This window comes from Poecile atricapillus, chromosome 1 (assembly GCF_030490865.1).
Source record: "Poecile atricapillus isolate bPoeAtr1 chromosome 1, bPoeAtr1.hap1, whole genome shotgun sequence".
Classification (NCBI taxonomy): domain Eukaryota; kingdom Metazoa; phylum Chordata; class Aves; order Passeriformes; family Paridae; genus Poecile; species Poecile atricapillus.
This window is the reverse complement of record NC_081249.1, coordinates 31,337,365-31,353,977: the sequence shown is the minus strand read 5'-3', so window position 1 is coordinate 31,353,977 and position 16,613 is coordinate 31,337,365. Positions and strand designations below refer to the sequence as shown.

Sequence of the window (16,613 nt, the reverse complement as noted above, 5' to 3'; positions counted from 1 at the left end):
CATAGCAAACACAGATCCAGTAGAGGTTAATTACAACTAAAATCTCCAAAGATGCCAAAAGAATGAGTACTCTTGATTTCCACAAGTAATAGCTGCACATGTACTGCCTTACAAGCATCCTGAGGGGTTCAGAAGACAGTTCCTTATAATAATCATTCAACAGTTCAGCTAAATATTGACCTTGGCCAACAGAACCTATATTTCTATGACAAGCCTTCACGGATAAGAAAGAAATATCAAATTCAAAAACACAGGTAAAAATGGCCAAGCCAAAGGAGCAGGAGATGTAACTGAAAAGCAATACTGGCAAGTTGTCAGAAGACCAGGATGGACGTTTGGAGGTAGAAATAAGGTCAGAAACAACTGGGCTGAGAGGAATCATTAAAGAGCTGGAAAACTGCCAAAAATGGCAAGACCAAAGAGATGGGACAAGTAGCATAAGGAGGAAAACCAAGGGGAGCGGTCTAAGTTAGTACAAGGAGGCTGGGAACCCTCTCTGGGAATGGGAGAGATAGTGGACACAGATTTCAAGGGAGAACCAGCCAGTTTCTGCAGAAAGAATAAAGTACCAACTAGCTTGGGTGTCCAACTCCAGAAAGCCACAATTCAACATTGGAAGTGTACAGCCTTTACATAACAGTAATAGATGGGAGGGCTTAGATGCTCTATGAAACTGAAATCAGATCTTAAATCAGGCAGACAAAATCTGAGGAATATTGTACTGACCAATGGCAAAAGGGAAATTTTCAAAGACTTGCCTTGAACCATACAGAAACTCTGAGGAGTGGTAGGGTTGTGACACAGGCCTCTAGAAGGATGCAGCTCTCAATCAGAAAAACAATTTTGTCTACCTCTTCCTATAATCTCCTTTCATGGCTGTACAACTTCCAATTTCTGGAACAAATAAAGCTGTTACAGTCACTGATGGTCTTCACTAAACAGTTCATCCCCAGATTAGACCCCTCCTGTGCACTAAATACAAGAGAAAAGTAGATCATCTAACTTAAGATTTAGCATAATTGGAATCCACAAGGCCAAACTGTGGTTACATAGATTGCTCTTTTAAGACAGCTATTTTGACAGCAGTGTGGGTCATTTGCAGTTTAAAATGCTGCATTCATGCTTCTGAACTGTCACGTTTATATGGAGCAGCATTGCTTTCCATTCGGCAGGGAACCAGTTCCAAACACTTCTCCCAGCCTCAGAAATAACGATGGATGGTCCACCCACACTTTGGCAGTAGAAGTTACGATCACTGGAAAACCTTGAGGACAATGTTCATCCATGTTCATAGGAACATGCGAGTGGCCAACAAAGCAAGTTCACGAGTCCACAGGGAGTTAAGTGTCACAGGCCAAAAGCTTCCAGCTTCTAGCTGTGATATCAGCTTTGAAATATACAATATACATATACATATATATAAGGCTTTCCTAATGATATTATCATCTACTGGTATCATATTCATTGTTGCTGTAACTGTGTGATACTGTACAATTTTGAACTTTAAAAAGTGACCCATAAAACCTGGAAGGGATAAGATAGCCATGAGATAATTCTCTTATGGCAGATGATGTCCATTTTCAAAAATGGAAATGCTGAGAAATTCTCTACAGACTTCTGGACCTGGACAGGAAGACTTATCCCAGATATTACATTTTATGTGTAGCAACTTCCACAAGACAACATCTGAGAACCCTTTTAGAAAGAAATTATGAAATGTTCAGTAAGTTTTAATATTTACAGAACTGTTAACAAAATTAACAGTGCACTAGCACTTAGCAGTTTATGGTAAAAAATATAACAGAAAAATGGCACTAAGAGCTCAGCAAGTAGCTCTGGTGACTGAAGATATTACCACACTGCTGTTCAAGTTTACAGCCTCCTAAGCAAAGTCAACGGACCAGATCAAGTGAACACTTTTCAGAAATGTCAAGCCAACAGTTTAAATTAAGCCACTGAACTTTGCACTAAAGTTGCTGAAGCGTAGGGACACATTTTGTTCCACCTGCCCTACTGTGGGAGGCAGTAGTTTCCAGCCTAATGAATGTAAAAAGTAGCTACCTAATTGAAGGAATTGTTAGTGGCAAGACAAAATGTAGGTGGGTAATGGGAAAAACTAGAAATATTGAAATCTCCAGAGATTTTTAGAAATCTGTACCTACTGTACTCAGCCCAACACAACCCACCCCCACCCCACAGTTAATTTTGGAAAGAGCACTGTGAAAAATTAGTCTTAGAAACTATGAAAAATTATTCTCTTATTTCAGGTCATCACAGAGAAAATGTAGAGAAAGAGCTGGACAAAGAACAGAAGAGACTCTAAGCAGACCAAGTATTTTTAAAATACCTGATACAAATCTGTGTCATTTTGAAGTCTTATTATAACTCTTAAAGACTGGACAATTGTTTAAAAATTCTTCTTAAGTCTGAATCCAAACTTCAGACTTCCAAGGATTAACACTTGAAGCAAACACAAACCAGAATTACAGAAAGGTCCAATGCCTAACCTTAGCAGTAAACCCAGCACTGCATTTCAACACAATAGATTTAACAACAGAGAATGAGTGGAAGAACAAATTCTCAGCAAATCTCTGTGTCTCTACTCCTAGCTGTAATTTCCACCTTAGAGACTTGTTCTACTCATGCCAAGGAGAAATTCCAGGCATCAAATTCTTTTTAATCACATTTCATTTTGCTGGAAGGAAGTTACAGAAAATTCAGTGATAGAACAGGGTAGAGCCAGGTAGAACAGTTTTTCAAGCACGGAGATAATCTGGGCTTCTTAGCCTTGTATAAAAGGAGGGAATTGAGCATGTGCAGAGGTATTCACAGGAACTGTGAATTATAGTTGCAGGATTCGGCACAGTTTGCAACAATGCAGTAAGGGTAGCTTAACTATAAGCTGCCCCAAGGAACTGAAGTGTGCTGTTGCAATATCTGTACATATATGCTTCCAATAATTAGTCATGTGGTGGGAAGAATAATTATCCTTCTAAAAGTTTAGATGCATGGTAACACATTATTTTGTTAAGGAAGACTAAAATACAAGTGCTTAAGAGAGCTGATGACCCCAAGAGCTCTAAAACATCTTACCTAGCAATGGGAGTTAGCAGCACACAAACCTTGTACCAGGCCTCTGCAGGCTCTCACTCAGAGTGACACAGCCCCTCTTGCTTCCCATATGCTCAGATTCAGGATGCGCCTGCCAGGGAAGTCCAGCTATAAAGCCCAGCCCCTGCTTTTGCATCCCCCCAAACACATCCCAACTAGAGCTACAGGTTTGGAATACTTCCAGATTTTTTTCAGAAATTACAGCTCCAAAGTGCTCCACTGGCAAATTCTACAAAATCTTGATGAGAAGCATCCTGGATGAACTTTTCTATCACTATCTGTCCTCCTTCCTGTACTGTCTTACCCTCTACACTCATTTCCCTTCACATTCCTCCTCTATATTCACACTCCTTTTCTCCTATTATATATTCCCGTTCACCTCACTTGGTTACCTCCTTGCAATTATAAACCTCTGCTGCAGAAAAATCCTTGGTCACATATACAAGCGGGACAGAAAGTCTCCTTCACTTAAGGTCAAGATTTCAACTTGCCTGGAAATTTGGGGGAAAACTACATTACTCTCTTATATATCATCAAGTTGGTTTTACCTAAGTTAGGATGTACCTTAGTGCTTCAACTTCCCAGTTCACTATTTATTGCATATTTGGTAAAATTATCATAAAGAGTTTCACATTCAATAGAAGTCCAGAAACAGCCTTCTTGCTGAGTGAATATACTTTACTGAAAGCTTCAAATGCTGTTTTCAGGAAGTGCTAACATATTTCTATAGTACTGGCACCTGCCTTTCCTCTGTGAGACAAAAGTAGCTGGATCAATGGGCTGACGGAAGCACAATGTCCACCTGTGTTGGCTCATGCAGTGTCATTAACCCCAGTTTATGGTACAGGGAAAATAGAGCAGTAACTGCCAGGAAAGCCTGGAGTGGTTGCCTTATCTCCTGTACACCTCCCTTACCCTGCACGACACAAACCACCCAGAGTATGACCCTACCACTCCCCTGTGCAGTCAAGATACACGCCCTCCTCTCAGGCACATCAATTAACTCACAACTTTTCTGTTATTTTCTGTACTTCGCTTGATTTGCTCTTCACTCAAAACGGATTTGTCTTGATTGTTGCTTGGTTTTGTCTCACATGCTGCCAGTCTGCGGCAACACTTGCCATAGGAAGCAAAGCACTACAGAGAACAGAACATGGGAAGCAAAGGAAGGAGGGCAGTGGCAGCAGGAGGTGCCTGTGAAACAGAAAAGGGAAACGCCTCCTTCTATCTGAGAACCAGAAGAATCAACTTCATCTGTGGGAAAGAGTTTATCACATTACATAAAGCAGCAATAGGTGTGATTTAAACGCATTTGAGGCTACGCCTATCCATCTGACAGATGTGCATGAAGTAGATACACCCTAAAGCTTTTTTTTTTCCAAGGTCAACAACATTTTCTAACAATGTTTCTGCAAAGGATGTCTGTTTGAGATTTAGGTAGATAATCCAACAATGGAGAGGAAATCCAGTTTGTCAGACAAGAAACAGGAAGGGAAGTGGCAAGCAGAAGCAAAGAACGTGTAAGACAGAGCTCTGAGCTGTGATGCCTGTGTCATTTGATCTCCCATCTCTCTTCAAATACAACAGGCAGAGGTTTCAAACTTCATCTCCAAGCAAGGCAATTGCTCTTCATATCCAGTCAAGAAATGGAGAATTTTTTCCAACAGAGACGTCTACAAAAGGGGTCCAAGAGATAATGTTTTATTCTAATGCTGCATCTGACACACTAGCAACTGGGCAATTAAAATTTTCTGTAGCAGAACACACAGCAGCCTGCACTATTATCTTAACAAGGAAACAAGAACTGAAAGGGGATCCTTGGCCTTCTCATTTTCCTTCCTAATTCATGTAAAATAATACAGAGACTGAGAAAACAGAACATATAGGAAACAAAGCAATCATTTCTACTAGCAGTCGGTTCACTCCACAGGAAGAACTTCCATTTAATACAGCATCTGTACAATGAGACTGGACTTGAACAGGTCTAAGAGATGACTAATGACATCCAACCCTCAGTACATCTGAGATCTTAAGACTGAAAATTCTGCTACCTGAGAAGGGGTATAGCCTTCAGTCTCAGTTGACAGCAAGTGAGACAGATGTAAAGTAAGCAAGTTTCTGCAGAGGTGTCATCACTGTCTTCAGTAAGGGAGCCCAACACCCTCTGAAGATCACATGGCTCTTTTGCCACACTTTGGCAGGATTCTTTGTTTCTCCATGGCTCCCTGCAAGTTACCACCCACTACAGATTAAGTTAAAATTAGCTCATTAAAAATAAATGGAATCAGAGGCAAAGTTGTCATGTATCTAGCAAAATACATACAGCCTAGATACAGATCCTTGAAAACAGACATGAAATCATGATTTGCTATCAACTTAGTACTGCAGCAGGGAACAGTGAGTAAAAGAGGTCACATACACCTCAAAGTTTTAAAGTGCCAGAACTTCTAAATTTAAAAATTCTGAATGTCAAGTTCCTGCCAAAAATACATGTGTGTCCTCCCCCCCCACCATTTGCTCCCACCTAACATTTGCATTGAGTGTCAGAGAGACTTGGGAAAAAATTGGCAAGATATTACATTCTCTGAGTTCCTAGAAGCAAGGCAGTCCAGTGAATTAAGATCTTCAGAAGCAGGAAGAAAAACTTAGTAAGCTTTTAATTAAGTGCTTTTGTGAAAAGCATTAGCAAATAGCTGTTCTGCAGTGGTAAACTGCAAAGTAATCTTGTTTTAAGCACAACACGGTTTTTTAGAGTTTGAGGGCAGAGACAAAGATGAGTCTCTGCCTCTGTTGCTTAAGAAGTAACCCAGCAAGACCCTCCCAGCTGGATCTCTACTGCCAGCCTAGACAAGCTCAATACCAAAGGCTTCTGCAGAAGGATGATATCGGCCTGTGGATGGAGAGCTTCTGTCAACACCCTGCTGGACCACCCAGGCAAAAGCCCCTCTAGCGTCTCTGCAGTCCAAGCTGGGCTATGATCAGCATACACTGACTTTACTCATGGTATGGGGGGAATGTATGCCACTGAGAAAAAGCTTCAAGTCCATTCTTAATGCTGCTCTGCCAAACCCACATAAGACGGATGATGGTGCATCAGTACTGCAAAGGCATTTCTACCGTATTTCACAACCATATTCCAGCTCAATAAAGGAGCAAAAATCCGAAATATGCACCAAACTAAACACACAATCTGCTTCCTTTTAAGGCTTCTCAACATGAGAAAGGAATTGTGAAAGCCGGCCTGTAATAATTCAGGGGAGGTTAAACATCATCCCTGCGCTCGATGTCTCGCTCCCGCGTCCCCCCGGAGGCGGCTGTTTACTCGCTGCACCTTCCACACACGCTGTTTACACGCACCGCCGCAGCCCGGCACGGCCCGGGACGAGCCACAGCGAGCGCCGAGCACGCACGGACGGAGCCGGCAGCGCTGCCGGTGACAGCGCCGGCCACCGAACCCGCCGGGCAGGGCCTCCCCAAGATGGGGGCTCGGCCGCGCGCCTCCCGCCGCAGCCGCACGGCCCCGCCGCGCCCGCCGCCCGCCCCCGCACCTTCTCCCCGCTGCCCCCCGCTCCGGGCCGCCCGGCCGGCGCCCATCGCTCACCTCCGCAGCCGCGGCTGCCCGGGCACCGCCCCGCGGCAGACACCGGCCCGCGCCCCCAGCGGCTCCGGCGCCCGCCCGCTCTGACGGCGCCGGGAGCGGCGGCCCCGCCCCGGCCCTGGCCCGGCCCCCTGCGGCCTCAGCCGGGCCAGCATCGCCCGCCCGTCCGCCGGGGCTGAACGGGAGCGCTTCAGGCTGCCCCCGCCGGCCGCCCGAGCCAGGGTGGCATCGTCGGCTCCGCAGGATCCAAAAATATAGAAATATAGAACAAGGATTCTGTTGTATCTTCATCTGCAGTTAAGCATTGGAGGTAGAAGAAATTCTTCCTAAAGTCCAAACTAAATTTCCTCTACCCCAGTTTATCGCTATGTCCTCTTGTCCTGCCACTGGCAGGCAGACGCCCACGCAGCTACAGCCTCATTCCAGGTGATTGTAGAGAGCACTAAGGTCCCCCCCGAGTACCCTTTTCTCCAGGCTAAACAGCCCCAGCTCCCTCAGCTCCTCCTCAATAGCGCCTGTGCTCCAGACCCTTCACTAGCTCCATCGCCCTTCTCTGGACATGCTCCACTGCCTCATTGTTTTTCTTGAATCGAGAGGCCCAAAACTGGACACAGCACTCAAGGTGTGGCCTCACCTGTTGTGGAGTACAAGGGGAGAATTACTTCCCTGGTCCTACTGCTCACACTGATCCGTTTTAGCATGTTCCATCCATCCATCCATCCATCCATCCATCCATCCATCCATCCATCCATCCATCCCCAAACTTGAAGTTGCTCACTTGAAGTTGCTCAATAGCTGGCTCATTTGCATATGTTGAAATTGCTGTGTAGCTGCAGGCTGGGCTCCATTTCTTAACCAATTTCTGTACCACGCTGCTATCAAAGAGGAATTTATTGGGCTCAAGCGATGTTAAGAGTCATTTGAAAGAATGTAGGAAGAGGTCACAGTCCAGCTTTGGCTCATTCTATTATTTTCACATGGTGCACAAAAGCCAAGGAGAACACAGGTTACTAACAAGTTACCTTGTAGGAACTCCCAGGAGGGAGGTGAGGGGCTCCTGCATGGAGGAAAGACACTGAAGTGGGGAACCAGTGAGACACAGACAGTGAGACACATGTCTGGATGCCTCCAGCCAACTGTGCACGACCCGCAGAGCACTGCTGCCAAGAACCAGCTGAGTCAGTCCCAACACTGCTCTAATGTAAGAATTTTAATGTGCCTGTTGCAGTTCCCTCATGCTGGAAGCTGCCAGCTGAAGTCCCCAGTACAATCTGAATTGGGATAGAGAAGCCAGAAGAGTCAGCTTGATTTTTTTTCATTTTTCTTTCTGCATGTTGTTGGTGAAATTCCATTAAGCATTCCCTGCTTCAAGATCACACAGAACTTACAGAGGTGTTTTCAATGCATAGTCAAATATGCATAATTTTTCACATTTACCTTTGCCCAGTTTAGCACAAAGCGAATGAACCCTGCCACTTTTTTAAACAAAGAGACAGAACATAGGAGCCCCTCTGCATACCATGTAAACTTAAAGCCATTCTTGCATAAAAATATTAAATATGCTTGGTGAGAACAGGCTGGAAAGCAAGTAGACATTGTCACTAGCACCTCTCAAATTAAATACAGATCTTGACAGCAAAAATTCATAGTTTATTTGCAGCTGTTGACGTTATTAATCATCATCAACCAAAATACAACCTTTGTAAACAGCAGACTTGGACAACTCCCCACCAAGGACTCTGGAAGAACAATGTTTACTATTGATGTTCATTTAGTATTAGAGAATCAAGCCAGCACTAAAACCCAAGGGACCAGAAGGGCCTTACATTGCACCAGTGTTGAAGGAGGATGTGGAGAAATCACCATGTTTTTTATAGGCACAGCAGTCTAAATTAACCAGGGCAAAATACAAGAAAACCCATCAGGGTAGGAATGGATAGGCTAGAGAGGTTTTCCATTTACCTAATTTTTTTGTAATATTACGTTTTCTTAATCTATAAGTAATGAAACCTCACAAATAGAAGGGAGTTGTATTTCAGAAGAGTACTTAGAGAGCTGCTCTGGAACTATTACCAGGTTTAAGATTATTTCACATTTTCTTCAAAGGTGTGTAAGTATGTATAAACTCACTGCCAATTGTATTGTGAATAACCCAACAGCTGACACTGTGATGAACAGAAGAACTGAGCCATCACATAAAAGTTCAGGAATAGACGATAAAGAATACTGTTCAAAACTTTTATCATTTTTTAATAGCCAAATCTCAGGTTATATATCCAGGAAAAGAAAAAAAGCTATAAAACAAGCCATACACTGTGAAAACATCAGAGTGAAAAACTACTGACTCTGAAAAAGGCATCAGGGTCATAAGGGACAGGGAACTGAACATGAGATCCCAACTTAACGCAGTGTGTTAAATGACAAAATGTGACACTCACCTTGGAAGCACAATCAATAGTGTAAAAAGCAAGGATCTTACCTGTATGTAGATAATGAAAAAATCAGTAACAGCGGTTTATCTTCTTCCTGAAAGGAGACTGCAATTCTCCCTGCTGTGATGGGACTAAGGAAGGCAGGTATAACACAAGATTTCAGGAAGTCAATCCATGCATTTCATTGCATTTTTTTTTTTTCCCAAATTCATTCCATCAGGAAAACGTAAGATACTACTAACTTCTTTGCAGAGCCATCCCCTCTTCCTCTCCCAGAAGTGAAAACTGAAGTCAAATTCTAATCACAAGACAGATATGCTCTTTCTAGTAAAAGAGGGAATACTGGCTACTGAAATATTCTATCAAGAGAAATTATAATAATCAGATTTTATGCCATTTTCAAGAGCTGGTGCCTTTCTCCAGCATAAAAAGCTTCACAGAAGGTCAGACTAGACAAAAGGTGCCAAGCACTTACCTTAACTACTGACATAAAGCAGGAAGGGACCTGAATGTCCAGTCTCAGCTGATAAAGGGCTTTATGGAGTTTTTGCCCATACATATTTTACAATATAAAGTTTTACACATCCAGTAATTAATCCCCTCAACACACTATTTACACTCAACTTCCTTAGCATGCCAACAATCCGACAACCTGTAACAGATTTCTTCCCACTTAGAATCCCAGAAATCATCCTTCTATGACCATTAGTGAGCTATGGCTGCTACAGAACCAAAAGCCTGACACAACAGCTAATAAATATTATATTAATAAATATTGTATTTATTAATATTAATACTTTTTGGCCTCAGAAAGACTTCAAAACTTTCTCCACCAAAAAAGCCACAAAAGTTTCTGTCACAAATTGACTAGGAAAAGTTCATATTCCTCTTTGAGTGGTAATGAAAGACAACTCAATACAATTTTACAGTAGCAGTTTATTATTAGAACTTACGAATTACGAGCCAATTTCTGCTTTGCTATTTTTTCATAGCTCTTTTTAAAGCAATAGTAGCAATACTGCAGATTTTAAAAATCTTGTTCTAGGTCACAGAGATTTACTTGTATCATTTCCTCTGTTACTAAAAATCTTTAGGGAAATTATTCTGTTCCATTTCACTGCAGCCCATTAGTACCTACAGGCCAGCCAAAAAAGAATATTGCATATGAAAGCCTCCATCAGGACACACCAACCTCAGCTTGACATAAAAATATATTTTCAAAGTTTAGCTACTAAAGTACATTATTACTTGGAATATATCACCTTCTACTGACCTAATTAAGCAACTGTTAAAATGCTAATCTTATTGCTTCTTCCACTTTCAGTGTTCAAGAACATTATTAATGAACCGTCTGTAAATCCTGAAAATAAAGCATAGTCCACTTCAAGAAGCTGCTCTTTATGTTTACAGAATTTTCTTCCTACAGACTGTCAACCAAGTCATTGTGGAGTGTGGCACTTACAGAAATAACTGGTTAATGATTTTCTGAAGATATCTGCAATAAAACCATGCCAGAGACAGAAAATTCAGCAGGCAGATTTGGAAAAAGAAAAATGAGAAAGGATCTTAAGGTTTCTGGTTATTCTGTCAACTACAACTTATGACTGGAATTAAGATGTTGTGCTCTTCAGTTTTAGACAAGACACTTGCACCTTTATTTACAATAAATACACATATTCTAAATGACCACATATCAAGGCAAAGTCATTACTTTAACAAAGCTGCTATAGTTCTGTATTTGTAAGTTTTCTAACCACGGGCTTAAACAAGAAAACAAGATACTGCTTACCACCTACATTCTGTGCCTACATTTTTAGATGATGACTTAATTTAATGCTCTTCTTATGAGTAGAAGGTGTCAATCTAGCTTGTTCCAGACTTTCACTGAAAAGATATAATTTTAAATGTTTTCTTTGAAAAAAAGCATCTCATCCAACCTGCTACTCTCTAGAAACTTTAGAAGTGAAGAGAGACTGGACAACCAATTTCTTACACCACCCAGTGAATAATGAAGCTTTTTGTAATAAAAATGCACCCATTCTGGAAGCAGAAAATATTTCCAAAGTGAGAGTTTTTTAAAGATGCTTTGTCTTTCCTTCTGAGAGGCACATCTTAAATACTAAATGTATGATACCTTTTAAACACCAACCCTTTTCTTTCACTTTTCAACATATGTACACATAGGCCTTCATTAAACAGATTCATATACTTATCACTCTGTACTAACTTGAAAGAAGATTTAACAGCCTAAAGAATTTTCAGAGTAAATGACCACAGGGTGGTCATTTATCATCATAAACATGTGAGCAGTTCTGCAATATGTGTTTACAGCTCTGTAAATACAACTGTGTTTGCAGGATTGGACCACAGAGAGAACATTTAATTGCTGAAACGGGATGTTGTATCAGACAGCTCCTAGCACTGACAGAGCCACTGCCTGTGAGGTCAGTCTTGACACCATTTAGCACCCTCTGACTCTCCATCATGGAAAACGAATTAGAGGAACAGCAAGGTCTTTGCAAACTCTGTTCTTTACTTGTTCAATACAAACTATTAGTACTGCTTATATTTGTGATTCTAGAATTAGTATGAGCCTTTTGGCACCAAGACAACCATTTGTCCTCAACAACCTAATTCCACAAATCCATTTTGCAAAATCTACCAAAGAACAGAAACATACACTTTTTTAGTAAAAGTCAGTAATGTAGCACAAGGCATGAGACAAAAAAATCAATATATTTATAATATATTATCATTATATATTATAATTATATTATAAATAATAATACATAATATTACTTATAATAAAACATTTTGTGCATTAGGGAAAAGGCTGTAATCAAATGCATAGGACTTAGAGCATTAATGAAATGAATTATTTTTCCCAAAGAAGCATATCTCTCAAGTAGGACAGTGCTCAAAGTCCCAAGACAATTATGTAATTACTTATCTTTAGACACAGTATTATATTACACAGTATTTGAATTGAACAAGTCTCCTGAGCAAATCAGCATTTTGATACCTATTACAGTATTTTCATATTGTCCTAGGTGCTTTAGTGAACCATTAGAAATTTCTGACACTATCATTCTAATGGATCATATAATACATGTACTCTGTTCATTGTTAAATCCATAAATATCCAATAGATTTAACACCTGATCTCCACTGGATCAAGCTGACTACTAAAAATAACATTACGTCTGTGATGCAGCCATCTTTCTGCTCCTTTCCAAAAGGAGTTCCTGCAGCACGTGAGGCTTAGTGATTAGTGCTGAGAAAGGAATAAAGATCAGTTGAACAATCAACCTACAAACCCATGCAGTAGGGCATACTATGGAAGAGTCCTTGACTACCAAACTCATATACCATTCCCACTCCTCTCTCTGACATTTAAATACCTGCCATGTGGCTATATATTTATTTTTAGTACATTTTTTATGTTCTTCCCCATGGAAAAGGCTTGTGAGTAATACTTTGTAATTAGAGTGTTAAGTTAAAAATACTCTTCTAGACATCAATTATCATTTTAGTGTATGTAAAGAGATAATATGGTAATTAGGCTGTGGAAAACAAAGTATGCTTACAGCACTTGAACAAATCAACTAGCTTCCACATGATCAACAGAAGGCATAAATGTGAAATCAGAGTTGATATAGGTGGCCAAAATTAAGTCCTACACATACAAGGAATATAAACATTCTCTGACTCATTACAGAACAGTTGCTTAAGACAGACAGAATTAAATAGTCAACATGTGCTCATTAACTGAAGAAATCAGTTTTAGAAACAATAAGTGTTGCATGCATCTGTTCAGACTGAATGTATTTCAGACACTTGGCTATGAACTTCAGCCAAAAAAAGAAGTTACTATGGCTCTCTCCCATCTCACTATTTCCTCATCTTGCTTCTAATAAGATTGCCTGAAGTTATTTCAGTTTCCATGTATAAGAGTTACAGCAGCATTTATTTCTTAAAGGCCTGTAGAGGCAGGGACACTAAAGGAAGAAAAAAAGAAATGTTCCTCTGGAAAAGCAGTTCTTATACAGAACCAGTTAACATTGACCACAGTCATGGTTTAAGCATTATTTAATGCTTTTACTCCCATAAATCCCAATTCCTTACCAGTGTGGGACTGAAAAACACCACCGCTCCCATCTATTACAGGTTTATTGGGTAACAAATCTACTGGAGAGGAAGCAGCTTGTACACACATTTTACAGCCTTGGTCAGCTCCTCATCTCTGAAAATAGCTCTATTCTGAGAAACCCTCTGAGATACTCATCTACTAAGGAAACTCTTCCTCAACACTCAACACAATCAAGTGCACTTCCAGTTCCATACCCTGTATTATTTCAAATAGTAAAAGATTATCAGAATTTACAGCAAAGTCACAAAAGACAACTTCACTTCAAAACAGAATGATAACTTCTGCAGTTTGTTCTGGATTTCACATTTTTATTGCAAGTACATGACAGGTACCCATTTTGGCCAGAATTTGCAGCTTTAGACTTGCCTTCTTTTTCAACATATAAATGCACATTCAGGTCAATCTGTCAGAATACTCAGGAGTAGATACCTTCTAGGAAAACACTGCACGAAAGGATGCAGCATCTTCTTACTTTAGTCTCTGTTTTGTGTAGAGTTCTGATGAACCCCAAATTCCCATGGCTAGGTCTCTTGATGAGGATTTCAGTATCCCTTCCTTCCTCTGAATCTTGCCCTGGTATCCAACTGAAAATTGAAGACAATATGTTAAGAGCAGGTATTTTCCAAAAGAAGTAATGTAGAATGTTTGTGCTACCTTGACACTTTGTAACATCAGAACAGAAGGCCAGAATAAAGCAAAAGAAAACTAGTGATATTGCCACAGAGGATTCAGATGAAAAGAGGCATTATATGATCTTAAACCTCACACAAAACTAAAAGTATGTGATAAGCTTCCTGTGTATTCTGAAATAAACAACATAAATGACATAACAGCATAGTAGGATGGCAAGGAACCCATGAAAAACAAGGTAGTGTAAATCTGTTTACATCAGATTTGCAAATATAACTGATAAACGGAAGGAGGAAAATTCAGATCTGTTTGAAGTGGGAGTCACTACAAATGTCTGTGAGGAGAAGGATAACTTAAATGTACAAAGTTTGTGGAAAAAACAGAAATAGATCAGTAAAAACAGAAACAATATTCATCTTGTTTATTCTGAAAGTTTATTTTTGGCAATTAGAGAAGAAGTGTTTAATGAAAGGCTAAAGATGATGGTAAAGCTAAAATAAAAGCCACAGTACAGTACTAACAGAAGCTAAACTCCAAGTTCTTTCCCAATGCAGGAGAAAAACATACTTTAATCTTGGGAGAATTCTTCTGAACTTAGATAGCCAGTCTTGAAGATGGCAGTGGCATATTGCAACTCAGCTATATTCTGATATATTCTGACTAGACTGAGGAGGTTTCTTTTACCACCATTAACTAACCTTCTTCCAGAATTCAGAACTGCAGCAAAATTTGTCAAGAGCTAGACTCACAATGACACAGCTTGTCCAATAACCAAGTAGCTTTCACTTTAAACCTCGGCCCTACTTGAACATCTAAAGTGTACTAAAGTTACTCCACTGATAAGACTTTCTCTTTCCTTGAAAAGAAAACAGCATCTAGGCAAAACCCTGATGATTTTAGCATTCCATAAATTATATCTGTATTTAGCATCCAATTTGGTTTTGGACATTATTTAAATTTCACTATTATAACAATAACAAGTTTGACTGAGCACGATTATTGAACTTTACAGAATTAACAAGACAAAAGAAACTTCACTCATCAGCCTTAAAACTTGGGAGAGTTAAATAAAATCATTTAAGAGCCAGGCCTCTTCCTGCATGACTGGAGGCACTTAGTCTCATCAGGCTCCCTTAACAATCCACAGACAGAAAAATACAGGCACATCACCTGGAGATACTTATCTTGCCATTGCAGCTTTATATAGGTATTTCAAACTTTCAATATACAACATCTTCCTATACACAGAAATAATAATTTGTCACTTTATGAATTAATATGGTTCATATAGAAGAGGTACAAAAAGCTGCTATAACTAATAAAAAATGGAAGAAAAATTTAAAGTACCATTTCAGCTGAACACTCTTTATCAGATAAAAATAAAAATGAGCCCTGCACTTCTCGTGTTTGTAAAGTTTTAATACCATCTTTACTACATCTTAAATATGTTTCAAATGCTATGGAAACACAAGCAAAAAAATTCTGGACAAGGAACTCCTATCAAAATATAGAAGACTTTATCTAATTACATTTTTTAAAATGACTTGCCATTTCCATATGGGATAATTCATTATATAAAAAACAAACTTATTTATCATGAAGTCTAGTACTACAAGAAAATGAATGACTCAGCGTGAATTCAATGCAAGATTGTGCTTCAACAGTGAAAGTCTTACTTCACTTCATTTAAATGTTCTCTGTATAGATGTTTTTCAAAGACCTTACAGGCAAAGGATAGTTTGTCAATGTTTTATCTTACAATTACCTGATCTACTAATATCTTTAACCCAAAATTTTAGTAAAAACAATAGTGAAAATACCTGCCTCACTTACCTGTGATATTCTAAGCCTAATCCAATTTAAACATATGTTTTTCCCATTTTTCCTACTCTATGGCTTCTTCTTCATGAGAACTAAGTACAACACCCATAGTTTAATCAGGATTCAAAGGCAACAGCTGTTCTGCTTTTTGACACCCACCTTACTGAAATACCATGTTTTTCTTAAAAGAGTAGGGGAAAGTACAGAAAACATTCAGGCCATCAGTAGAAAACACACCACACTTACCATTGATCTTTTGCATGCAAAGAATGTCACTTGCAAACTCCTACAGTGTCCTTCCCTCAAGCATTGTTTAGGGCTTTTGTTTTCCTAGTAGATGAAAAAATAAAGGATTAAAAATTTGATTTCTGCAGCTCATCAAAGAGACATCAAAACACTTCACAGAATCCTACAATTGAATCACCGAATATTCTGAGGTGGAAAGCAAGGATCATCCAGTCCATCCCTTAAGGGAAGGCCAATATAGGGATGGGACCCACGACCCTGCTGTTATTAGCACCACGCTCCGGCCAACTGAGTAATCTGGGTTGGAAGGGGCCTTTGAGGATCACTTACTTCCAACTTCAGAAAAGTTCGCTAGGGATTTCGCTTCGGTACGGTGACCTGCGCTCTCCTCCCGAGCTGTAATTCCCTAAACTGCTGCAAACAAGCGGTAAGAGGCCGTAAAAGGGCGACCTGCGGGTCTCTGGCCATGAAGTGCAGCGGTACTCACCTGCAGGACGCAGGGGCTCTCCATCAGGCACTGCCGCAAGTCCTCCCTCACGCCGCTGCAGGCGCGCCCGTCCTCTTCCTTATCCTCGTAGTACTTGGGCATGGCGGCGAACCCGGCGCTATACCCCGCTGCCGCCCG

General features: G+C 40.3%; 2 protein-coding genes across 8 annotated transcripts in view; both read right to left on the bottom strand.

Annotated features, from left to right (window-relative positions):
• Positions 1-6,804, bottom strand: part of INPP4A (inositol polyphosphate-4-phosphatase type I A) — a 109,545-nt gene extending 102,741 nt beyond the window's left edge. For all 7 annotated transcript variants that reach the window (XM_058838653.1, XM_058838663.1, XM_058838636.1 and 4 more), the window contains exon 1: positions 6,713-6,804. The gene's annotated coding sequence lies outside the window, so the exon portion shown is untranslated. The remainder of the gene's footprint in view (positions 1-6,712) is intronic.
• Positions 6,805-13,567: 6,763 nt separating this feature from the next.
• On the bottom strand, positions 13,568-16,609 carry LOC131574908 (cytochrome c oxidase assembly factor 5). Its single transcript, XM_058829772.1, has 3 exons — positions 16,476-16,609; positions 15,989-16,072; positions 13,568-13,875 (listed from the first exon to the last, which is right to left on the bottom strand). Exons 1-3 carry the CDS (start codon positions 16,575-16,577, stop codon positions 13,834-13,836), a joined length of 228 nt encoding a protein of 75 aa, XP_058685755.1. The 5' UTR covers positions 16,578-16,609; the 3' UTR covers positions 13,568-13,833.
• Positions 16,610-16,613: the final 4 nt, after the last annotated feature.